A 27,040-nucleotide genomic window follows, 5' to 3' on the forward strand; every position below is an offset into this window, starting at 1 on the left:
CATGTCCAAACGATTGAGTGACTTGAGCCACTTATCAGTTGAAATATTTACGCTCAAGACACTGATCATGGTTAGTGACCTTCACCTCAATACAGAGATAACCTGAACTTTCAGTAGACTTGTAAGTTTTATCAAGAAGATCTTGTATGGAGATAAATTAGTGTTACCACGAACGTAACAAACAATGGCCATGACAGGAGTTTTAATATACAGGTATACTTGATTATTGGTGTATGCAATTAGTTTCATATTGGTTAAGATGTGACGTCATACCAGTGCACTGTGCAGAGGTGTCGCTTACTGTCCACTCATTAACGATGATCTTTCATTGATGCACTTAAATCAGAGAAAGCAAAATGGAAATGTGTTTTTTTATTACAAACTTTCAGAAAGTAAGGGAGACAAGCCCAGCAATTAATCACCGATTTCACATAATGACATTTTTCTTTCTCCTGGAAGACCGAGGTTGTGGTCTTAATAATTACACCAATTATCCAATATTATTTTCTAAACCTGGAAAGGGGGTGGGGGTCCAAGTTTTGGGCTGTTTTCACTGTGTTAAGCTTGGACATTAGGCACTACAAAAGACTATAAATGTCCTAATTGCCTAGCCACTTGTTATTGAGTGCTAAATGAGCCCTAGCAAAAGTATTTAGCAACAAGCAAAATATACAAAATTGCTTTAAAAACTATACATTTACAGACATATAAATATTGTAAGATTTATTCCCCCTTTTCTATATCAAACAAAATCAATTTATTACAACTAATTAATTAATTAAAAAAATGTATTCACATATTGTTAGGAGCAATGAATATTTGTGCAAAGTTTCAACTTGATCCGGGAATGGGAAGTGGGAGAAATGACGTTTAAAAAATTTGTACCATACAGACGGAGTGAGTTGATATAAACTTTGTAAAAACAGGCTACCGAAATAAAATACATATCTTGCCAAGTGTTGGGGCCGTCACTAAAATTACAACATTGAAGCGACACAAATAAGGTCCTTCTACATTTGAAAGTTGTCACATTCGAATTTTATCAAATACTTCAGTTCACTGTCAGGGAATTGCCCATCTGGATACCGCATCTATTTTTAATCTCTTTTTATCAAAGACAATAAAACCCCTATCTTAGAGATAACGAACTGACAAATAGTTTATAATAAAAGTTATCATTGTATCGGTTTCTTTGTGGTATCATCACATTCACCCGCCAATCAAATGATTTCATTAGAGTATTCTTTTAAAACTGTTTGGCTATTATTTTGTTTTGGTGTTGGCTTGGCATTTTCTTGAATATTCTGCAAGGGTAGACAACACAGTGTCGAGAATTTATTGAATCCTATTGTCCAAGACTTTAATATGGAGGCAATACAAGTGGCTACACTAGCCATTGTTGTGCACATCCACTGGTCAGTCGTAGGAGGATCTCAATTTTCACTCAGATATCAGTCAATGGGGATTAGGATGAACCATGTGAACAACTTTCCTTTTCAAAATACAAGCCTGCCATGGAATGTCAGGGTCGATGACCTCGTGTCAAGGCTATCTCTAGATGAAATACAACTTCAGATGGCCAGAGGCGGTGCTGGAATTTATGGAGGACCGGCGCCTCCCATACCAAGACTAGGTTAGTTTTACATCGACTTCTAAAAAAAAAAAAGGATAATATATATATATCTGAATATTTTGTCACATTTTTTCCCACGCGTTTAAAAGGAGACATAATTACATTCGTCTAGGTATAGGTCCTTACAACTGGGATACTGAATGTCTACGAGGGGATGCCAAAGCTTCGGGTAACGCCACAGCATTCCCACAAGCCATTGGACTAGCCGCCACCTTTAGGTAGGGTCTTAACATTATTATTTACTGTTACTAAGCTGCAAGCTCCACAAAGTGAAAGTGCATTTCTTGGGCCTTTGAATCTAAATCTTTAAAATATATTAAAGCAGTGTTCCCCAAACCTTTTTCTTAACGCAACACTTCGCACATTCTAAATATTTAGCGGAACATATTTTTAAAATTTTATTATAGAGAGGTTAATTCACGTGGTGGTTTACTAGTAAATGATTCCAATAGTTTGTGAAACATCCACCCACGCCTACTAGGATCCCGCGGAACACAGTTTGGGAAACACTGAATTAAAAAATGAGTACAGAGGCCCAAGTCTAAATTTAGTTTTAGAACTCTGCAGGGCATCAGGATTGTTTAGTTCTGGCTCAGCATTGGACTCAAGCTCCTACTGACTAATCTACTGATCCCTACTATCCTTTTTAAAAAAAAAAAGCTCTTTAAACATCTGGCGATTTTTTTCTCTCTGCTTCTTAACCTCTGAATGTAGAGATTCAAGATTCCGGTCTTGACTCTAAATATCTAAATCTGTGCTGGATTTTCGTATCTTAAAAGCACTAAAAGGTTATGACTATGCATGGAACTATACCATGGAACTATACTAATAACTTTACTAATGGCCTAGAGTTTCATCTTAATTTCACATTTCAATCATTTTCGACCTTTTATTCTAACAAAGAAAATATGGGAACCTAGGCTTGGAGATTAAGTGTCTATGGAAATTATTCAAAATAACAATATACCCCATTGGTATATCAACCGAGGGGATAGTAACAACTGACCTCCCAGATACCTTCAAGGCCCTTAACATTCCTAGGAACATCCTCGTTGCCTGTCAGAAGGCAGTACTGCTGCAGACCTGCCACATCACCAGAAAATTCCTCAGTGGAAACTGTTTAAGGGACTACGATGAATTTTGTTTCTTTAATACTATGCCCATAGCCCTCAGCTGCTGTATAAGGTAGACTTAATGCAAAAGTTCTCTCGCTACACTTTAATGCTATGTCTATAACTGTTGTATAATGTAGACTTAAAGCAAAAGTTATCTCTCGCTACACTTTAATGCTATGTCCCTAACTGCTGTATAATGTAGACTTAATGCAAAAGTTCTCTCGCTACACTTTAATGCTATGCCCATAGCCCTCAGCTGCTGTATGATGTAGACTTAATGCAAAAGTTCTCTCGCTACACTTTAATGCTATGTCTATAGCCCTCAGCTGCTGTATGATGTAGACTTAATACAAAAGTTCTCTCGCTACACTTTAATGTTATGTCTATAGCCCTCAGCTGCTGTATGATGTAGACTTAATACAAAAGTTCTCTCGCTACACTTTAATGTTATGTCTATAGCCCTCAGCTGCTGTATGATGTAGACTTAATGCAAAAGTTCTCTCGCTACACTTTAATGCTATGTCTATAGCCCTCAGCTGCTGTATGATGTAGACTTAATACAAAAGTTCTCTCGCTACACTTTAATGTTATGTCTATAGCCCTCAGCTGCTGTATGATGTTGCCTCAGCAATTGGAAAGGAAGTCCGAGGGAAGCACAATGATTACGTCAAGGCAGGGAACTACTCAAGCCGCACAGGAGCTAGCTGTTTTAGTCCTGTCATCAATATTGTGCGAGATTCTCGTTGGGGCAGAATTCAGGTAACGCTTCCCTTATTTACTTTTGGAAATGAGCAGAGCTCCACAAATCTGTGGTAGTCGTCTAATGAACGCGATGTACTTTGACGCAATGTGTTTGTTTTTTAAATTAACCACAAGAACACTTCATGTACATGCAATAGCAACACTAAAGACAAAACACGAAAGTCAAATCTTCTTATTTTATAAATGACAGACGTTACTTCAAAAGAGAAGATAATTACGTCCTACGCATTTCATGTGTCAATATAGTCGTGCATGTCGTGCATGTTAACCATGCTAAGTCGTTGGTTTTCCTGGCTGATTCAGGCAACCGATTCAATGTTCTAAAGGTACAAGGAAAGAAGAAGCATTTGTACGAATTAGCCCTAGCATAGGAATAAGAGGGGCGCGGTAGATGTGTGGTTAAGCGTTTGGGTTCTGAACCTGGGGGCCTGGGTTCGAATCTCGATGAAAACTGAGTTTTGAATTTTTAGGGTGCCCCTGAGTCCACCCAGCTCTAATGGGTACCTGACTTTAGTTAGGAGAAAATAATGGTGGTTGGTCGTTGTGCTGGCCACATGACACCCTGCTCGTTAACCGTTGGCCAAAGAAACAGATGAGCCTAACACCATCTGCCCTATAGATCGTAAGGTCTGAAAGGGGAAAACAGAAAAAAAAAAAGAAAAGAAAAGAAGAATAAGAAATGTGCCATATCTTTTTGCCTTTCTGTATTTTATTAGGTTTTTTGGTTTTGTATTTGTAAACTTTAGTTTCAGTGTTTTGAGCGTTATTGCTACTTTACTTTTCAGTCTCAGTCCTGATGAACTGTCTCTAAATTTAGTGATTTGACTCATTGTGCACACCTTAAGACATGGGCGATGCCCATCTTTTTTTAATGAAAATTCTTATTCATTTTCGTTTGTGCTTAGCAAATTATTTCTATTATTATTATTATTACTTTTATTATTATATTACCAGGAGACATATGGCGAGGATCCTTTTATGAATGGCAAACTAGCAGAGAGTTATATCAATGGTTTACAAGGTAAATAGGCCTACAAGTAACACATATACCAAGTCTCATTGTAAACATACAGTAACTAACATGGGCGTAGCCAGGATTTTTTTTCGGGGAGGGTTTTGGGGGGGGGGATTGGGAAAAAAAATTATATATATATATATATATATATATATATATATATATATATATATATATATATATATATATATATGTGTGTGTGTGTGTGTGTACATAATTAATCTTTATTACATTCTGACCCTTTCGGAAGACGTTTATTGTTTATTTTAGACTCCCCGCCCTTGCTAGCAAGGGGGTCTGGGGGAGTTCGCAGCGCTCCCCCAGCGCGGGCGAAGCCCCGCCGCCGAGCACTATTTCTGGTATTGAAAGCCAACAAAATGCATATTCTGAGGTATCTACAGTGCATTATCTTGCTATTAAAAAGTTTTATTTCAAAAACCTAATGTGCTATTCTTACTGACTTAGTCCCTCTCGCGCCGTTCGGCGCATTTTCCGGCAAGCTGTTTCCGCAACTCTTTTTTTTGCGTAATTCATTTTGTGTGAGAACATGTCCCGCAAAACCTCATGCGACGCTCTGTCACAACCGTACTAAGGATTCGACTCCCAGTTCGGCATATGATTTCTTTGATTTAGACCCGATCTCTTTGACTGACTCCTAAAATCTGTCTTTGCCATCTTTGTTGAGACACATTTAATGATTTTCAATTTCGGCAGAAGACTATTCACACTTTATTAATGGAGCCCAAGCCACTGGTAGAAATTTGTAACCTTTCTTGACTACGCTCTTGGAATTACATGCCTGTATTTCGCTTTAGATTTTATATCGAAAAGGAAAGTTTTTTCGTCAAATCATCTGTTGAGGGGTTTTAAACTAAGAAATCTCTGGAGTTTTTTTTGTTTTGTTTTTAATTCAAAACCCCATTTATCTACGATCTTAGAATTTGGTGACTGTAGTTTGCTTTAAAATAATATTGAAGAGAGAGGTTTTTAAACTCAAAACCATCTGGAGGGGTTTTAAACTTTAAAGAAAAAGCCATCGGGAGGAGGATGATTTAAACTCAAAACCCCTTTGGCTACGCTCATAGATTTTATAGTGTGTAAATTGCTTTTTTTTTTTATTGAAGATGGGGTTTATCGTAAATTTTGGAGGGGGGTTTAAAATCAAAATCTTCCTCAACTGTGCTTTTGGAATTTGGGGATTGTTGTTTGCATTTTTTTGTTTTGTTTTATAGAAGAGGGGGATTTAACTGCAAAAACCTCTGGTAGGGGGATTTGTATCTCAAAACCCCCTGATAGGGTTTTTTTTAAATCTCAAAACCCCCTAGTAGGGGGATTTAAACTCAAAACCCCCTGGTAGAGGGTTTTTAACTCAAAACTGCCTCGGCTGTGCTGTGGTAAGTGATGATTTAGTATTAAAATCTCACCTAAAATAAACAAAATGAAAGCAAATATCAGTCACTTAATTCCGTCCCCCCCCCCGCAGGGGGGGGGATTTCATTTCGGGGGGGGGGGGTTGAACCCCAAGAACCCCCCCCCTGGCTACGCCCATGGTAACTAAACATTTAAGTTGTATAATTAAAAAAAAATGATTTGTAAGAAAACCACAAACAAGTAACATAAAAGAAAATAAATTATTCCTTAAGGAAGTATACCTTATCCAATAGCCTATGGAATAGTCATTTTTTATAATGCTTTTTTATTGCAAGAAATCTTTCCATTAAGCTTTGCAAAATCAAGCTTTTCTCTATTAACAGTAATGCTTATATTTCTACAAATTACTGTTGACTGGAGCTTTAGGCCTTTATTATGACAGTGCGTAAAAAGTACGTCTTTTCATTTGTTTAACTCTTTAAACCTTTGAGTCGAGTGCGGGAATTCCCGCTGATGCTGCGCTGAAAATAAAAAGGCGCATGATAATTATATTTGGACCAATTATAACGTTCAAAAATTAATTTATCCAAATAGGAGGAATGATTAAAAAAATAAAGGTGTTAACCATTTCTGACAACATTCAAATGCATTGTTCTGTTTACAGGCAATGATTCCAGATTCGTGCAAGCAACAGGTGGCTGTAAACACTTTGATGTTCATGGGGGACCTGAGGATATTCCTTCCTCCAGGTTCTCATTCGACGCTCAGGTAGAGATTGATTTTTTGTTGTTGTAATGTACTTGATTTTCTTGTTTTTACTTGATAGCCTTGAAACATCTAAAACAGAATGGCAGTCACAGAGGACAGTCATAGAGGACAAATAAAATGACCATCTGCTTTCAGGCCTTCTATGACTATTGGTCTCGACAGGGCGGAATTATCTTCTCTTTTGTTGTATCGTCTGTATTTTATAAGATAGAATGTCAAGTACCCATTTACACCAGGAAGCGAGCGCATGCTTCTAGGTTTGGAGGCTAAGTCTTTTCTCTGCTACTGTGCACGTATCGTTGATGGGGAGTCTCACTATAAACTCTTTTTGTAACTTTCTCTTAGGTGTCAGAACGTGACTGGAGAATGACATTCCTGCCTGCATTCAGACAGTGTGTGAGAGCTGGGACATTTAGTGTCATGTGTAGCTACAACAGGTTAGACATTTGCAAATATGTGTTTCAGGTTCCTTTGAGATGTAGCTCAAACTCAATAAAAACATTTTTTTAAAATAAAATAGTAGACGTTGTTATAAAAACTGTTTCTTTAATGCTGTTATAAAAAAAAAAACTGTTTCTTTAATAATGCTGTTATAAAAAAACTGTTTCTTTAATGCTGTTATAAAAAACTGTTTCTTTAATGCTGTTATAAAAAACTGTTTCTTAAATGCTGTTAAAAAAACTGTTTCTTTAATGCTGTTATAAAAAACTGTTTCTTTAATGCTGTTATAAAAAAACTGTTTCTTTAATGCTGTTATAAAAAAACTGTTTCTTTAATGCTGTTATAAAAAACTGTTTCTTTAATGCTGTTAAAAAAACTGTTTCTTTAATGCTGTTATAAAAAAAACTGTTTCTTAAATGCTGTTAAAAAAACTGTTTCTTTAATGCTGTTATAAAAAACTGTTTCTTTAATGCTGTTATAAAAAAACTGTTTCTTTAATGCTGTTATAAAAAAAACTGTTTCTTTAATGCTGTTATAAAAAACTGTTTCTTTAATGCTGTTAAAAAAACTGTTTCTTTAATGCTGTTATAAAAAAAACTGTTTCTTTAATGCTGTTATAAAAAACTGTTTCTTTAATGCTGTTATAAAAAACTGTTTCTTTAATGCTGTTATAAAAAACTGTTTCTTTAATGCTGTTATTAAAAAAAAAAACTGTTTCTTCGATGCTGTTATAAAAAAATTTTCTTTAATGCTGTTAAAAATGTTTCTTTATTGCTGTTAGAAAGAATTAGGTCCTTGAGTGTAAGCTTCTCTGCAATATTTAGTCACACGTACGTCATCATTGAAGAAAATAGCTTTTGTAATAATCAGTTACTCCCATGTTTCCCTCATTGTGTTGCTAATGGTCAAGTTCTGTTTTTTTTAGTCAGGGCCTGACTTAGGCATAGGTAAACTAGGCACTTCCCTAGGGTCTACGATTGGTAGAGGCCTCGCACATGACTCATAACAAGTATTTTAGAAAATAATAGCGAAACTTGTGCCCAATGTTATTGTTGAATTAAACTCCGTTTTTAATAAATTTCTTTTTTTTTTTCGCTGTTTTTAATTTTTCTATTTCATTTGGGGCCATCTATTTTTTTTTTGTGGCCGACGATTAACGAGAATGTCATGTGGTCAACACAACGACAACCGCTTTTGCTTTCTCCAACTAGTGGATGGGCTCAAGGGTGTAATTTAAAATCCCAGTTTTCCCTCGATTTGGAAGCCAAACGCATTACCACTCAGCCACCGAGTTTCCAATTTCCAAAAGAATTTCATTTCAATTCAATCAACAAACATTTAAAAGACTTTTTTTTATTCATGGCGCTGATTTTTTTCTTCAAAACATTATAGAAATACAAAAAAAGATAGGTACCCTAAACAACTAAACACAAATATAATTCACAAAATAACCACACAAAGCCTGGTCTTGTGGTAAGCGCTCTGGTTTGTCGTCTTGTACATGCCGAAGTTTGGGCTCAGATATAATAATCTTCCATTTTGAGCGAATATGAAAAACATGTAACTAGCCATATTTTACCCGCGACCCGCGGATCTTAATTTGCGTATCACTGTCGATATAGTCACTGAGAGTGTTTTGAAAACAATTAAATAAAATAATAATGTTAAAAGAAAGCGAAAGCGTGAATGTAAAAATGGTATGAATGAAGCATGAAATGGAGCTATCTATTTTTTTAATAAAAACATTTGCTTGTAGGCCTACATATATTTAGATCTACATCTAGAGTCTAGATACTATTTTAAGAGTGAATTCAAGGGCTTAAGATGCTAATTTATTATTGTATGTTACTATATTTAATATCCCCCCCATATGGAGCCTCGTGTAGCCTGTCCAATCATAGTGTGTTTACATCGGGAGGAGGGTTAGAGAGTCGGTGTGCGTGCGTGGTGTTCCGCATGGTTGGGCGACGTAGAGAATTACATATAAAGATTCTTGTTAAGTATTAAGTTGCTGTATTTCTTAATTTAGATGAGCTACCCAGCTGAGAGAAACAATGAAAGAAAGAAAGAGATAGAGAAAGAGAGTGAAAGAGAGAAAGAAAAAGAGAAAGAAATAGAAAGTGAAAGAGAGAGTGAAAGAGATAGAAAGAGACAGTGAAAGAGAGTGAAAGAGAGAGAGAGAAAGAGAGAGAGAGAAAGACAGTGAAAAAGAGAGAGAAAGGGACAGAAAGAGAGAAAAAAAAAAGAGAAAGAGGTTACACATGGCAAGTAGACAGTTGAAGACAGCAACATATAGATCACCTTGACGATTAGAATGTCACTGACTCTCCACTCCATTCTGTTAATAAAGGATAAAGGATTTGTCAAATACTTTCTTCCTTCCTACTGCTACATACACTCAAAAAGATGCAATACTACAAATACAAGACACCACCACATGGCCTACACCATTCTGCACAAAGTATTGTTCTTTAAAAAAAAAAAGATCCATTTTTAGATCGTTTTTATTTCTATGTTCTTACTTTCCAAGAATCAACGGCGTTCCAGCCTGCGCCAATGGCAAGCTGTTGACTGAGATACTCCGCAATGAGTGGAACTTCACAGGCTATGTTGTCAGCGACGAGGAAGCGCTGGAGAACATCATTAGCAAACATCACTACCTCAACAACAGCGTGGACGCTGCAGCAGCTTGTGTGAATGCTGGATGCAACCTTGAACTTTCACCTAACCTTCTTCAGCCAGTTTATTTATCCATTGGTGAGTAATAAGTAAACGTCCAACCAGTTTCCAGGAATACTTCGAAAAAATATATACATGGCCTGGATATCTCGGTGATGGTATGAATATAAAACAATTGCACATTCTTATTAGTAACTTAATGTATAGATTACTTCTGGTGTTCATTTTTAAACGTAATTTTCGCCCTTCAAAAGCTTATATCAACTCACTCTGTCTGTCTGGTAAAAAGTTTGTTCACGTTATTTCTCCCACACCCAATCTCTGATCAAGCTGAAATTTTGCACAATTATTTCTTTTACCAGACAACACAAGAATCGATAATTTTTGTTAAGCCGATTAGTTAACTATTGGTAATTATTTATTTTGTTTTTGTAGCTAACGCAAGGGAAAGAGATTTTTTTTTACTGATAATGTGGTATAAATTGAAATAGTCCACCTTATTGTTTGTAGAAAGAAAAGTATGTTATTTTTTTATATATAAAGAGGCCTACATTTAAAATGCAATCCCCCAGATATCCTACCCTTTTCCAACTGGTCCAAACAGGTGATAGGATCATAGCGTATTGAGAAAACCAAAAGTATAAACTTGCGCTAAACAAAAACAATTGCAAAGATATTTCTAATCGCACGGGTTTATTATTATTAGTCTAGATCTATTACACATTTAACTGCATGACTGATCTAAACGAATTGATACTACTACATATAATATAAGTTTTTTTTTTTTTTTTTTTTTTAAAGTATTTTTTCTTTCTTTTGCTTGTTTTTTTTTTTACCATTTAGTCGATGCAGTAATGCAAGGGAAGTTATCGGAAGATCTTGTCAGGGAAAGAGTTAAACCCCTTTTCTACACACGGATGAGGCTCGGCGAGTTTGATCCTCCAGAGAACAACACATACACCAAGTTGTCCAATGCCGATGTGGAGACACCAGAGCATCAGGCACTGGCCATTGAAGCTGCTTCTAAATCATTTGTCTTGCTGAAGAACCAAAACCATGTTTTACCATTCAATGCAGACGCATTTAAAACAGTCGCTGTAAGTCGAAGACGTTACCTCAGGGGCCGGCTTAGACTGATTAGACCGATTGCTCTAAATTGGGCCCCGCGCTTGACAGGGACCCCACAATTTAGCATCTATATATATATCAGCCATGGCTCTTGTCACAGGCCCATAAAGATGTAGAAATTGAAGGATTAAAGTATTTAGTTTATCAAACGAGTGACATATCTTAAATTAACCCACTGGCTCCTATTGCATTTGAGTTGCTTCCTGTTCATGTTGCATAATAAATGTTCTTTTAATCACCTAATTAATGATCTAATTAATGATCTAATTAATAGTTGTTATAGTGCAGAGTATTAGAAGAGGGGACTCTCAAGCATCCACGGGACACGCAATTTGTAAGGCCGGCCCTGCATTACATAGTAACAAGTAACTAAGTGATTGTTGTTACAGGTCGTAGCACCAAACTGCTGATAGGCAACTAAACCGTTGTATCTTAATTAATAAAACTTCAAATAACTTGATAACTTACTTGTGAACAATGCTAAATATAACTTTATTTATAATATGGACACAAAAAATCTAGCGGATATGAAATCAAACAAATGTAGTAGACTTAATGATAATATTTTAAAACAAAATCAAACTTACTACTATAACACAACCTTTCAGTTTCACGCTCTGGAGTCGTCTGCCTTTACTAAGACAATGCCACCTACGTTGCATCATACACAACCAATCGCTAACGTCTTCCCACCGTCACCATAGGAACACACACACACAATCCATAACAGTGATGCAATAGCAGCAAGACCATTTCACTTCATTTTTTGTTTTACTTATCGTTTTTTATTTCACTACCAGAACTGAAGGCATTAACTCTTTCTCTCCTAACCGACGATACAAACGTTGATTCCATCAGAATGTGGTAAATAATTACGGAGAGAAAGAGTTAAAAAAAAAGGAGGTTATGGTCATGCATCTCAACATGACAGTATTAAATAATTTAAACCATAGTCCTGGAAACTTGTCTGTCAGTTCGCAAGCTTGATCAATTAATCTGCCTATAGTTCTTTTAGTTTGCTGTGGAGGCGGCTGTGTTGACCTGATCGTCTGTTAAAAACCTATCAAATGTTAAAACCTACTATTAAGCCTAAGATCCTAAGTTCAGATTGAAAGTTTTAGATAAAAAAATATTCGAAATGATACAACTTCAGGTTGTAGGTCCTTGTTAAAACCTATTAGAAATGTTAAAATTTAATGTTGAATTCTAATTTTAGATTGTAGGTCCTTGTTAAAAACCTATTAGAATGTAATGAAATGTTGAACCTACCTTCAGATTGTTGGCCCCATGGCTCACAACTACAGTCAGATCTTCGGAGATTATACGCCACTGCAAGACCGCAGCTTCACCAAGACGCCCCTGCAAGGCTTGCAGACTTTGTTCCCAGGGATTAAGTATCAAGCAGCTTGTCTGGACGGAACACAGTGCACGTCATACGATCCTCAGGTCATTCCAGAGGTCGTAGCTGGAGCAGATTTAATTTTTGTAGCACTAGGAACGGGTTAGTCTTCTTGGACAGGTGTACCTAGGCTTATATTAAATGTAAACATTAGATTAAGTTTTTAAAAGCTCAGCGCGTTATTGTCAAATCTCATTTGTGGACCAGTTTGGGGGGGGGAGGGGGTATCTGGGAGTAGGTTTCCGTGCTGCCTTTAGGCGCTCAGTAAGCACAACTCTCCTCGAGTCGGATTAACTTAAGCCTTCTTATTAGGTAGCCAAGACAACACCTTCTTGTTAGGTAGCCAAGACAACACCTTCTTGTTAGGTAGCCAAGACCACACCTCCTTGTTAGGTGGCCAAGACAACACCTTCTTGTTAGGTAGCCAAGACAACACCTTCTTGTTAGATAGCCAAGACCACACCTCCTTGTTAGGTGGCCAAGGCGTAGCCAAGACCACACCTCCTTGTTAGGTGGCCAAGACAACACCTTCTTGTTAGATAGCCAAGACCACACCTCCTTGTTAGGTAGCCAAGACAACACCTTCTTGTTAGGTAGCCAAGACAACACCTTCTTGTTAAATAGCCAAGACCACACCTCCTTGTTAGGTAGCCAAGACAACACCTTCTTGTTAGGTAGCCAAGACCACACCTCCTTGTTAGGTAGCCAAGACCACACCTTCTTGTTAGGTAGCCAAGACAACACCTTCTTGTTAGATAGCCAAGACCACACCTCCTTGTTAGGTGGCCAAGGCGTAGCCAAGACCACACCTCCTTGTTAGGTAGCCAAGACAACACCTTCTTGTTAGGTAGCCAAGACAACACCTTCTTGTTAGGTAGCCAAGACCACACCTCCTTGTTAGGTGGCCAAGGCGTAGCCAAGACCACACCTCCTTGTTAGGTAGCCAAGACCACACCTCCTTGTTAGGTGGCCAAGGCGTAGCCAAGACCACACCTTCTTGTTAGGTAGCCAAGACAACACCTTCTTGTTAGGTAGCCAAGACCACACCTTCTTGTTAGGTAGCCAAGACAACACCTTCTTGTTAGATAGCCAAGACCACACCTCCTTGTTAGGTGGCCAAGGCGTAGCCAAGACCACACCTCCTTGTTAGGTAGCCAAGACAACACCTTCTTGTTAGGTAGCCAAGACCACACCTCCTTGTTAGGTAGCCAAGACAACACCTTCTTGTTAGGTAGCCAAGACAACACCTTCTTGTTAGGTAGCCAAGACCACACCTCCTTGTTAGGTGGCCAAGGCGTAGCCAAGACCACACCTTCTTGTTAGGTAGCCAAGACAACACCTTCTTGTTAGATAGCCAAGACCACACCTCCTTGTTAGGTAGCCAAGACAACACCTTCTTGTTAGGTAGCCAAGACAACACCTTCTTGTTAGGTAGCCAAGACCACACCTCCTTGTTAGGTGGCCAAGGCGTAGCCAAGACCACACCTCCTTGTTAGGTAGCCAAGACAACACCTTCTTGTTAGGTAGCCAAGACCACACCTCCTTGTTAGGTGGCCAAGGCGTAGCCAAGACCACACCTCCTTGTTAGGTAGCCAAGACAACACCTTCTTGTTAGGTAGCCAAGACAACACCTTCTTGTTAGGTAGCCAAGACCACACCTTCTTGTTAGGTAGCCAAGACAACACCTTCTTGTTAGGTAGCCAAGACCACACCTCCTTGTTAGGTAGCCAAGGCGTAGCCAAGACCACACCTTCTTGTTAGGTAGCCAAGACAACACCTTCTTGTTAGGTAGCCAAGACAACACCTTCTTGTTAGGTAGCCAAGACCACACCTCCTTGTTAGGTAGCCAAGGCGTAGCCAAGACCACACCTTCTTGTTAGGTAGCCAAGACAACACCTTCTTGTTAGGTAGCCAAGACAACACCTTCTTGTTAGGTAGCCAAGACCACACCTCCTTGTTAGGTGGCCAAGGCGTAGCCAAGACCACACCTTCTTGTTAGGTAGCCAAGACAACACCTCCTTGTTAGGTAGCCAAGACCACACCTCCTTGTTAGGTAGCCAAGACCACACCTCCTTGTTAGGTGGCCAAGGCGTAGCCAAGACCACACCTTCTTGTTAGGTAGCCAAGACAACACCTCCTTGTTAGGTAGCCAAGACCACACCTCCTTGTTAGGTGGCCAAGGCGTAGCCAAGACCACACCTCCTTGTTAGGTAGCCAAGACAACACCTTCTTGTTAGATAGCCAAGACCACACCTCCTTGTTAGGTAGCCAAGACAACACCTTCTTGTTAGGTAGCCAAGACAACACCTTCTTGTTAGGTAGCCAAGACCACACCTCCTTGTTAGGTGGCCAAGGCGTAGCCAAGACCACACCTCCTTGTTAGGTAGCCAAGACAACACCTTCTTGTTAGGTAGCCAAGACAACACCTTCTTGTTAGGTGGCCAAGACAACACCTTCTTGTTAGATAGCCAAGACCACACCTCCTTGTTAGGTGGCCAAGGCGTAGCCAAGACCACACCTCCTTGTTAGGTAGCCAAGACAACACCTTCTTGTTAGATAGCCAAGACCACACCTCCTTGTTAGGTAGCCAAGACAACACCTTCTTGTTAGGTAGCCAAGACCACACCTCCTTGTTAGGTAGCCAAGACCACACCTTCTTGTTAGGTAGCCAAGACAACACCTTCTTGTTAGATAGCCAAGACAACACCTTCTTGTTAGGTAGCCAAGACAACACCTCCTTGTTAGGTAGCCAAGACCACACCTTCTTGTTAGGTAGCCAAGACAACACCTTCTTGTTAGGTAGCCAAGACCACACCTCCTTGTTAGGTGGCCAAGGCGTAGCCAAGACCACACCTCCTTGTTAGGTAGCCAAGACAACACCTTCTTGTTAGATAGCCAAGACCACACCTCCTTGTTAGGTAGCCAAGACAACACCTTCTTGTTAGGTAGCCAAGACAACACCTTCTTGTTAGGTGGCCAAGACCACACCTCCTTGTTAGGTAGCCAAGACAACACCTTCTTGTTAGGTAGCCAAGACAACACCTTCTTGTTAGATAGCCAAGACCACACCTCCTTGTTAGGTGGCCAAGGCGTAGCCAAGACCACACCTCCTTGTTAGGTAGCCAAGACCACACCTTCTTGTTAGATAGCCAAGACCACACCTCCTTGTTAGGTGGCCAAGGCGTAGCCAAGCGGGTTTGGCCTCTCAGTCACACATCTCATTGGATGTAATGGATAAACTGATTTTAGAAAAACTTTATTGCACGCTCCTCTATTACTTATTGCAATGAACATAAGGCTAGTGAGAGCCAGTGATTTATTTGATTTTAAACAGAGAAGAGTTATTCATCCTTAGTTACGATTCCATAGACCTAACCTGTGCAAGAATGTGTGTGTTATGATTTAAAAAAAAATACCAATAGATTATTTGTGGCATTGTCTTCAAGTATGAAGACTAAGGAAGAATATTTCACGTGGCTATTCAGATCCAGTTTGACCTACATATTTTGTCACTAATATTGCAGACAAAGCAAAATGAGATTCATGCACGTATTCAAACTAGCACCTCATTAGATGAGATCATTCACTGTCATTAGTTTGAGGCGCGAGAAGCTTCTTCCACCAGATTCTACAATTACGGGTATTGCATAATGCCGTTTTTTGTTATCGCGCGTAGGATAGGCGTTTTCCATATTGAATGACACCCCAAAATGTCAATTTTTGTCGATATATTTCAGCAGATTGGTATGAGTTTTCAAAAGATTTTCATAATTTCCGGAGATTTCCAGGACTTTTTCGTATAATTCGCTATTTCAGGAGATTTCCATGAGCTCCTGGTAAATCAGGAAGCCGCGGGAAATCTGTTATAAGTTATAAAATGGTTTAATTTAATAATTTACACCTAAAATTAGCGCAGGTTCTATGAAAAGTTCGGGGCCCACTGCGGTCGTATAGGTTGCATACGCCGTGGGCCGACTAGTTGCTATTATTTTTGTACCTCATTAACCGGGCTTGATACCCTGCCCTATAGTGGCGCCTGGGTGGAAACAATCGTAGGAGGAAACGATTAGGCTAAAGGGTAGCAAAACAAGACTCCTGTGGGGGTGCCTAAGGGGGTTCGAGAGCATCCTCATTGCACTGGGCGGACCCAACCTTGTCACAATCCAGACGCCGTTCCTCAAGGGACCGTTACATTAATGGCGTGTCCTGCACGGTTAGCCTGGTATAGAAAAGGAAAATGGCAGGGGTCCCTGTGCACGCGGTCTCTGGTCGCGGGTCTGACACCCCGCCAGACTGTTCTCATACAGGCCGGTGAAAGGGAGCTCTTGTTCACTTTTGCTGGCCTGGAGTACCAAGAGCCGAAGGCTCAACTCTACCTGACAATTTCAAGAAGAAGAAGAAGTACCTCATTAAATAATTAAGGAGGGAACCTCAATGGTTGAAAGTGTAAAAGAATATAATTAACCATAATTTAGTTTTGGAATGCCTTTTGATAGTCTTTTGTTAAGATTTGCATATTCTTCTAACCTGAAGACACAATGTCTACAATCTGAAAACAACAACAACAACAACATTAGTAAACTACTAGATCTATATCTAATCTAAATGTGGATTTAGTACTTCTAAATTATATCATATTTTCCTTTTTCTTTTCTCCATTTTAAACTGCTATAGGAACAGCCGTTGAGGCTGAAGGTCATGACCGCCCCAATTTAGAGTTACCCGGCCACCAAAAAGATCTGATACTAGACGTGTTAAAATACAGTGAGTTTTTGTTTTTTTAACTTGCTCTAGTTTAAAATATTTGTATTTGTAACTGTCTTAGTTGACTTCTCACTTATAGATCGCAGAAAGAGATAAAGGGAAAAATGAAAAAGAAAAATGTCAGTTGTTAAGAGTAACAAAAAAACTAAAACAAATTAATTCCACTTATCTTATTCATGGCAAACCAGTAACACAGACTAAAAACGCAAAATACCTAGGTGTTATAATAAATGAAAAACCGTCATGGAATCCACATATTGATGAAACTATTAAAAAATCAAACAAAGCATTAGGGTTTATTAAAAGAAATTTCTATAAATCAATAAGAACATGAAACAAAAATGTTATTTAACCTTGGTTAGGCCAATAATAGAATATGCATCCTCCGTTTGGGACCCCTCAACTCAAGAAAACATTAAGAAACTGGAACAGACACAAAATAGAGCAGTGAGATTCATAACAAACGAATATTCACATTTGACTAGAATTACACCTTTAGTAAAATCACTACATTTAGAAAGCCTTCAGGACAGAAGACTCAAAAGTAAAGTAGCAATTATACATAAAACACTGAACCATAATCTTCAAATACAAAAACAAAATTTAATAAAATACTCTGAAAGACACAAAGATAAAGGCACATTTCTCGTTCCATATGCTAGGACAAATTTGTACAAATACTCCTTCTTCCCTAGTGCTAATAGAGCATGGAATGGGCTGCCTGAGCTAGCCAGGAAAACCAGTGACTTGGCAGAATTTAAGTCATTGGTTAATATGCATGACTAAATGCATGACGCGTAGGACGTAATCATCTTCTTTTTTTGAAGTAACGTTTGTATTATATAAGAAAAAAAAATCTAATTTCTTAATTTATACCCTAGGACAAATTCATGTAAGTGCATTGCTTTCTATTTTAGTGTGATTATAGTTTCATGAATGACCCAATTTAGCAATGACTTAATGGGTTTAAGGTCTCTATAGGACTATTGCATCAAGCATATTTTTACTATGACACTTGGGGTTCAATTAATCCTTTTTTTTCATTGGATCGTCTGCCAATTCCAAGATAAAAGGGAGATGACCGTTTCGCGCTTTAAAAAAAACCCCACCTAGATTAGAGATTCTGCAACAAAACAGACATTAGAATCAACAGTCATCAGACCGTGATAGTATGATAATCAGCTTCTGTTCACTTTCAGGTGGTAATGCCCGGGTCATTTTACTTCTTTTCAATGCTGGTCCTCTCAACGTGACGTTCGCAGACGAGTCCGAGCAGGTGGATGCCATATTGGAATGTTTCTTTCCGGCCCAAGCCACAGGCGATGCTCTGGTCAATGTGCTGATTAACAAGGGCGGTAATTATTCTCCTGCCGGAAGATTGCCAATAACATGGCCCAAATACGGCTGGCAGGTATATTCATATTGCTATCCACCCAACTTGATGTTATTCACAAAGTTGACTAAAACAACAAAACCTATCTAAAATGAAGGATGTAACAATTATAACATATCTCTCAATACTATAGGATTAATTTCTCTTTTGTTATCAGGCCAAATTTATTAATTACTATTGATTAATTAATTAATTGGTTAACTTTTTATTAATTAAATTTTTGTTAGGGGCAAGGAATAATGATGTAAAGTTCTATTTTAATTCTAGAAGAGGAAGTGGTATAAATGACATGTACAACAATTTTACCAGACAGACAGAGTGAGTTGATATAAGCTTTGTAAAAAAGATTTTTTTTTGGCAAACTGGTAGAGCACATAGTAATAGCTGTGATTTTTCTGAGAACTCGGAAGACATTTTAAAAACTTCTCAGCTCTAATGTGTTATGCTACATTTTGTGTCAGTCAAAGTAAATCGTTGAAGTACTATGGTTACCAAATTATCCATGAGATAAAACGGATGTCAGGTCGTGTCGTATTCTCTTCAGGCTGTCGTGACAGTGATCAAAGTCTGCCCGCCACTATCCCCACCCCCCCAGCCCTTATGCAGGAAATTTGAACAAGGACGTTATCATTGTCGTTTCTGAAGTCTGATACCCATAGAAGGAAGCAGATATCTTGAAGGGATAAAAAAAAACTTTTCTGACACCATTTTAACAAAGCTTATATCAACTCACTCTGTCTGTCTGGTTAAAAGTGTTTACACGTTATTTCTCCCACATCCAATCTCCGATCAAGCTGAAACTTCGCACAATTATTCATTGACATAGACAAGACATGAATCAATAAAAAAAATAAGACCAATTAGACAATTAATTTCTGGTAATTAATTATTTAGTTTAATAGCAACAAGGGAAACTAATACTTCAATATTCAGAGATATGGCTAAATTTGTTGGGTGAAGTCCCCTTAAATAAATGTTAAAGCTCTTTCTCCCTCACGCATTCTCCGATCAAGTTGATACAATTATTTATTGTGCCTAACAAAACCCGAATCACTAAAAAAACAACAACAAAAAACAATTAGTCAATTCGTTATTGGTAATTAATTATTTGGTTTGACATTGAATAAGGGAAATAACCCATGGGCGTAGCCAGGACTTTTTTTCGGGGGGGGTTTGGGGGGGAGGATTTTTTTCTCTCTTCCCCTCCCCCCTCCGCGAAAAAAAATTATATGTATTTATGTGTGTGTGTACATAATTTTTATTACATTCTGACCCTTCATTCTTTCGGAAGACGTTTATTGTGACCTAGAATAGGTTCTTCCATGAGTTAGTGGAAAAATTGTAGATTCCCCGACATTAGCCTATTAGCAATGGGGTCTGGGGGAGCGCTAGGAGCTTCGCCAGCGCGGGGCGAAGCCCCGCCGCCAAGCACTATTTCTGATATTGAAAACCAACAAAATGCATATTCTGAGGTATCTACAGTGCATTTTCCTGCTATTAAAAAGTTTTATTTCAAAAACCTAATGTGATATTCTTACTGACTTAGACCCTCCCGCGCCGTTCGGCGCATTTGCTGTTAAGCTGTTTCCATAAAATTGTAGATTCCCCGCCATTAATAGCAAGGGGGTCTGGGGGGAGCGCTACCAGCTCCCCCAGCGCGGGGCGAAGCCCCGCCGCCAAGCACTATTTCTGGTATTGAAAACCAACAAAATGCATATTCTGAGGTATCTACACTGCATTTTCCTGCTATTAAAAAATTTTATTTCAAAAACCTAATGTGCCGTTCGGAGCATTTGACGTCAAGCTGTTTCCATAAAAATCTGTCACTGATAATGTCTGAAGCCTCTTCCCACCTGCCATGAGGACCTCAATGAATGAGTGGCGTCAAGTTGTACTAGGATATCATTGCAACTCTTCTTATGCGTAATTTATTTTGTCGAAGAACATGTCCAGCAAACCTCATGCATCGCTCTCTCACAATCTTACTAATGGATCGACTCCCAGTTCGGCATAGGATTTACTTGATTTAGACCCGATCTCTATAACTGACTCCTAAAATCTGTCTTAGCCATCTTTGTTGAGCCACATTTTGTGTTTTTCAATTTTGGCAGATGACTATTCACTGCAGTTTATTAATGGAGCCCTGCCACTGGTAAAAATGTGTAACCTCTCTTGAATACGCTCTTGGAATTAAGTGACTGTAGTTTGCTTTTGATTTTATATCGAAAAGAGAAGTTTTATCGTCAAAATCATCTGCTGGGGGTTTTCCACCTAAAAATGCCCTGTAGGGGGATCTTAAACTCAAAACCATCTGGAAGGGTTTTAAACTTAAAAAAAAAAGCCATCTGTAGAAGAGGGGTTTAAACTCAAAATTGGCTACGCTCAAATAATTTTAGTGTGTAATTTCCTTTTTTTTTATATTGAAGAGGTATTTTTAGCATCAAACCCCTCTGAATGGGGGTTTAAACTCAAAACCCCTTTTGGCAACGCTCATAGCATTTTGAGTCCGTAATTTGCTTTTTTTCTTACACTGAAGATGTATTTTTTATCCTCAAACCCCCCTGGCGGGGGGTTTAAACTCAAAACCCCTTTGGCTACGCTCGTATATTTTAGAGTGAGTAATTTGCTTTTATTTATATTGAAGATGTACTTTTTAGCTTCAAACTCCACTGGAGGGGAGTTTAAACTCAAAACCCCTTTGACTACACTCATAACATTTTGAATGTATAATTTGCTTTGTTTTATTATTAAAGAGGTATTTTTTTTACCTTCAAACCCCGCTGAAGTGGGGTTTAAACTCAAATCTGAGTCAACACCCATTTAGCTACGCTCATAACATTTTGAGTGTGTAATTAGCTTTTTTTTATATTGATGAGGGGGTTTATCGTAAATTTTAGAGGGGGTTTTAAAATCAAAATCTTCCTTAACTGTGCTCTTGGAATTAGGGGATTTTCGTTTGCATTTTTTTTGTTTTGTTTTATAGAAGAGGGGGAGTTAGCTGCAAAAACCCCAGGTAGAGGGTTTAAAACTCAGAACCCCCGGTAGGGGGTTTTAAACTCAAAACCCCTGGTAGGGGTTTTTAAACTCGAACCCCTCTGGTAGGGGTTATAAACTCGAACCCCCTGGTAGGGGTTTTTAAACTCGAACCCTCCTGGTAGGGAGTTTTAAACTCAGAACCCCCTGTTAGGGGGTTTTAAACTCAAAACCCCTTTGGTTATGCTGGGGCAAGTGATGGTTTAGTATTAAAAACTCACCTAAAATAAACAAAATCAAAGCAAAAAATCAGTCATTAAATTCCGACTCCCCCCCCCCTTCGGGGGGGGATTTCATTTCGGGGGGGGGTTTGAACCCCAAAACCCCCCCCCTGGCTACGCCCATTAAATAACCTGTACATTATTGGTAGAAATAGTTTTAAGTACCGAGTTCTTCCCCTTTTACTTTGTTTATTTTAAATATTTTTTAAAATTTTGCTTGTTTTTTTGTTCTAATATGTTTAAAATTAACGCGGTAAAGATGAACCATTTTCTTGTATTAGTAACCGCATCTTTTAAAAAAAATAATGTTAATGTTATCTTTTCAGTTGCCACCGATGGTCAACTACTCCATGGAGGGACGCACCTATCGTTACATGCTCAGCGACCCTCTTTACCCCTTTGGCTATGGACTGTCTTACTCCAACTTCACTTATGATTTGCTGGCTGTTGTATCATACACACAACCCAAAGCGGACGTGGAAGTTGGCCTTTTCTTCACCAATCAGGGGCCAGTTGATTCGGATGAGGTAAAGTAGAGTTAAAAATCTCGTTTGAAAATCTAGATTCAATAAAGAAAATGAGGGACAATATAGTACTATTTTATTAAAGTAATTTTTTTTTTACCTTGGCTTTTTTTTTTTTTTTAAATGAAGAATGCCGCCCAATCAGTTTTAGAAAAGTTTTATTAATAATGTATCTTAGAAAAAAAAGAGTTCTTTTGCAGGGCCGGCCTTGGGCCACTACAACCTATGCGGCCTCAGTTTAAGATGATGTTTTGGAGCCCAGTACTGACTATAAGATGATGTTTTGGAGCCCAGTGCTGACTATAAGATGATGTTTTGGAGCCCAGTACTGACTAAAAGACAATGTTTTGGAGCCCAGTGCTGACTATAAGACGATGATCTGGAGCCCAGTACTGACTATAAGACGATGATCTGGATCCCAGTACTGACTATAAGATGATGTTTTGGAGCCCAGTGCTGACTATAAGATGATGTTTTGGAGCCCAGTGCTGACTATAAGATGATGTTTTGGAGCCCAGTGCTGACTATAAGATGATGTTTTGGAGCCCAGTACTGACTATAAGATGATGTTTTGGAGCCCAGTGCTGACTATAAGATGATGTTTTGGAGCCCAGTACTGACTATAAGATGATGTTTTGGAGCCCAGTACTGACTATAAGATGATGTTTTAGAGTCCAGTACTGACTATAAGATGATGTTTTGGAGCCCAGTGCTGACTATAAGATGATGTTTTGGAGCCCAGTACTGACTATAAGATGATGTTTTGGAGCCCAGTGCTGACTATAAGATGATGTTTTGGAGCCCAGTGCTGACTATAAGATGATGTTTTGGAGCCCAGTGCTGACTATAAGATGATGTTTTGGAGCCCAGTGCTGACTATAAGATGATGTTTTGGAGCCCAGTGCTGACTATAAGATGATGTTTTGGAGCCCAGTGCTGACTATAAGATGAAGATTCATGTACTTGAAAAGTGGCAAGTACAGAAACTTCATTAATTATTATTTTTATCTATTTCCATTCCTCCAGGTCGTTCAATGTTATATTTCCTGGCAAAACCAGTCCTTACCAGTTCCTCAAAGACAGTTGGTCTACTTCAACCGGGTCAATGTCAAGGTCGGCGTCCAGATTCACTTGTCCTTCAATGTCTCATGGGAATCGTGGACGTTTTGGGACAATGGCCAGTGGGTCATACAAGCAGGTAATTAAGAAAATAATTATAACAATACAGAAGTATGGTCTATATAGCCACTACATTTTTTGTGTGTGCGCAATCGTTGATTCTAAATTTATGCTTTTTTCCCCCTTAATATTTAATTCAACAATTTTTTTTGAACTAGGTAAAAGTTTGACCTTTCCCCCCTAAACATTTCTGCATTCAATGATCATGTGAGATTAATGTTTATTAATTTACAGAAGCATCACGAACAAGGTTCCAATCTAAAACATGTTCAATTATAATACTGAAAGCCTTGCTTACGCAGATTTACGCTATCTTTAAACTACACTGGCACTCGAAAAAAAACAAACGCTGATACATGAATAGTTTCTATTGAAATAAGAAAATCATTTTAGAAGTCAAAGGTAATGAAAAATCTGACATACTGGCCAACAGATATGGGACATGGGTAAGTAATCAAGCAATCCGAAATTCCTCTTTATATGATAGTGAGGGAAAACTATAATAGAGGAAATAGTAGAAAACAGAAATGGACCAGATCTAATTTTAAAAAAGGAATGATGTATACTGCAAGATAGCCAGACATGATGAACGAAAAAAGTTTTGCATCCGAACAGGACATAGCAGGCAGCGCCGGTCCTTCAAATTGCAGGGCCCTATGCGAAACGGATTGCGCGGAGCCTAGTCTGGGTAGGGAAAAGGATAATAAGTGAAAATTGATAATTTTTGTTTAAAAATAAATTCGTCATTGCATTTTATTCATACTTTACTAAGTGCAAAAATTACTGTCAAATTAAATTACGAGCCATCTACAATAGACGATAATTTTCCAACTAAAAGTTCGAAAAAGCCGAAAAACATTGACATCTGCCTTTCAGATTTACTATCGACTAGCAAAATATCGCTTTTGATTTTGTATAAGAGATACAGATAGATTTAGATTAATTTAGATCTATATTTATATGCCAGTGACTTTTAAAGTAAATAATGTAAAGTAAATAAGTATTGGAACTTCTTGTTTTGGTTAAAATTCGCCTTAGTATTTTTATTAAATGAAAGTAGACAATTCCTTTTTTTTAAAGCGATTAGGATTGGCGTTTTCCATATTTAATGGCACCCCAAAATGACAATTTTGTCTATTTTTAAAGACATTATTTGAGTTTTCTGGATAATGTAATAATTTCAGGAGATTTTCGTGACCCTGTTTTCGTATACTTTGCAATTTCAGATTTCCAGGAACTCCTAGAAAATCAGGAGGCCATGGAAACCCTGTTATAAGTTAAAATGGTTTAATTAATAATTTACAACTAGCGTTAGCCCGGGGCCCATGAAAGTACGGGGCCCAATGCGGCCGCATAGGTTGCAGTGCCTTAGGCTGGCTCTGATAACAGGAAACAACACTTGTTCCGGTATCAGAAAATTGGGACTAGCGAAGCATGCCCTTGTGGAGTGTCACAAGACAATACCTTCAATGTCCTTCACAGTTGCATACTTTATCGAGAAACCAGAATAAGATATACCCCATATAGTAGAAAAACTGATTTCCAATTTTAATTTAGCTGAAAACTGCTTTAGTTGTTTTTTTCTCATTCTATCCAAAATGTGATCTGGAAACTCCTGCGTAGTTTATCTTAGATATGAGACTAGTTTTCTGAATCCTCCAAAATGATAATGAAAACGGAGAAGAAGAAAAAGAAGTCAAAGCTTGGCCATTTGAATGAATTATGAAACAAAAATTATTTTGATAAGATTGATCAGAAACGCGTGTCTGTTCTTAATTAATTAAGAAACATGGAAACAAAAGGACCAATAACATTTGTCAGCCATAATTAAAACACGAACTAAGCTAAAACTCACAGAACTATTTCTGGCTAGACTTTCGCGTTGGTACATTTCAAAGAATTTTTTACGTTTTCGATATTTATTCAATGAAAAATAAAGTTTTTATTTGATACAATTTCTTTTTTTCTTTCTTTACCTTTCTTGTGTATCTAGGAATAATGAACATATATTGTGGAGGCCAGCAGCCTTTCCAGAAGAAATCTGTTCCATCCAACGTTATTGACGATTCTTTTGAAATCTACTCAACTGTTTACATGGACAAGATTTGATCTATAAAAAGAATCGCAGCAGTAATCTTTTTGACGTTTATAGGATTGCCATATAGTCAGCCGGAAGTATTAATTAATCATTATCATGTGTTCAAGTGAAACACAAGTGTATACATTAATAAATGCATGTACATATGTAATGATACGAGAAAAAAGCCAGGTAACATGTAATGTACGCGTCAAGGTCTCATGAGATGTTTAAATAAAATTTATAACATGTTTCGAGAAAGCTACAATACATTTCTCACAGTACTAAAAATAACCACATAAATTTCCCATAGTACTATAAATAGCAAAAAAAAAAGTTTCTTTTATGATGTTAGAGAAGCTAATTTTAGTAAGGGTAATTAAACAAGGTAAACTAATAAGTGGTGTCAATCAAAAATAGTTTCTTACTTCAAATTAATAAAGTCTACTTCCATCTAGAACTGAAAATATGAATTGTATTGTGTGTATATTGTGTGAATCCAATCTTTTAGTGATTTCTTCTTGAGGAATGAAACAGTTCCTGTTATTTGTTCGCCTATAATATATGTATCCAACATCACAGTGGACCAATAGATAGTAGTTTCTGAAAGTAACAAGACGTACCAATCACACATTTCCATTGTTACTCGAGGTCTGTCTCCGTTTGTCAAACATTGTAACAAAGTCTAAAATATAATACCTAAACTTGTATGTGGCTAATACTCGAATTTTGTTTGTTTTACAGCGTTGTTTACGGCTGTTCCTAAAATAAATGTATTGTTACGGTCATATGTGTTATGCCGTGTGAGCGTGTGTGTACGTGTGTGTGTGTGTGTGCGTGCATGTGTGTGCGTTTTATTTTTCTCTGGTGACGTGGGAAGATGCTAGTGTTTGGTTGTGAAGAATGCAAGATAGGTGGCGTTGTCGTCATTGGTTTGAGTTAGGACAGACGACTCCAGCACGTGAGACTAAAAATGTTGTGTTATTGTAGTCACAATGTCGTGAGTTAGATTTTGTTAGAAAAGTATTACTACCATAGTCTAGTACATTTCTTTGATCATTATCAACTTGAACAATCTGGTATAAACTTTGTCACATGTAAATTATGAGTGAGTCTGGTGTGAATGTACACTTTGGTTTCTTATAGTTATAATGTTTTTTGTTTGGTGTAATGCACAAATTGTAAGACAAATTTCCTTACGGATAATAAAGATTATTATTATTATTATTATTATTATTTTGTCTAGATTATAATAAAAATTCTATTTACTATTGTTCACAAAGAATTTATTCGAGTTATTTGAAGTTTTATTTGTTAAGATACAGCAGTTTAGTTGTCTACCACCAGTTTAGTGCTACAAATCAACGACCGTCAATAAGAACAGGGAACGTTCGAATATTACTTAAGGCCGGAAATATTTTAACATCCCTCCCCTAAAAAATCGTAACAAAACTCAACTTCCCTTCCCCCTAGGGAAAATTTTTAAAAAGTTCGAATTTAAAAAGACTTATTTATTCATTGTAATTTTCCATCATCGT

The 27,040-nt window shown here is 37.8% G+C and overlaps 1 protein-coding gene across 1 annotated transcript; it reads left to right on the forward strand.

Annotated features, from left to right (window-relative positions):
• The first annotated feature begins 1,242 nt into the window (after positions 1 to 1,242).
• LOC106070258 (xylan 1,4-beta-xylosidase-like) lies at positions 1,243 to 26,018 on the forward strand. The gene is made up of 14 exons (XM_056006949.1): positions 1,243 to 1,633; positions 1,746 to 1,851; positions 3,348 to 3,507; positions 4,465 to 4,531; positions 6,561 to 6,664; positions 7,010 to 7,101; positions 9,636 to 9,862; positions 10,628 to 10,881; positions 12,188 to 12,413; positions 16,986 to 17,075; positions 18,275 to 18,486; positions 22,049 to 22,249; positions 23,273 to 23,444; positions 25,419 to 26,018. The coding sequence occupies exons 1-14, from the start codon at positions 1,366 to 1,368 to the stop codon at positions 25,532 to 25,534; spliced, it is 2,295 nt and encodes a 764-aa protein (XP_055862924.1). The 5' UTR covers positions 1,243 to 1,365; the 3' UTR covers positions 25,535 to 26,018.
• The last annotated feature ends 1,022 nt before the right edge of the window (positions 26,019 to 27,040 follow it).

This window comes from Biomphalaria glabrata, chromosome 12 (assembly GCF_947242115.1).
Source record: "Biomphalaria glabrata chromosome 12, xgBioGlab47.1, whole genome shotgun sequence".
Taxonomy (NCBI): domain Eukaryota; kingdom Metazoa; phylum Mollusca; class Gastropoda; family Planorbidae; genus Biomphalaria; species Biomphalaria glabrata.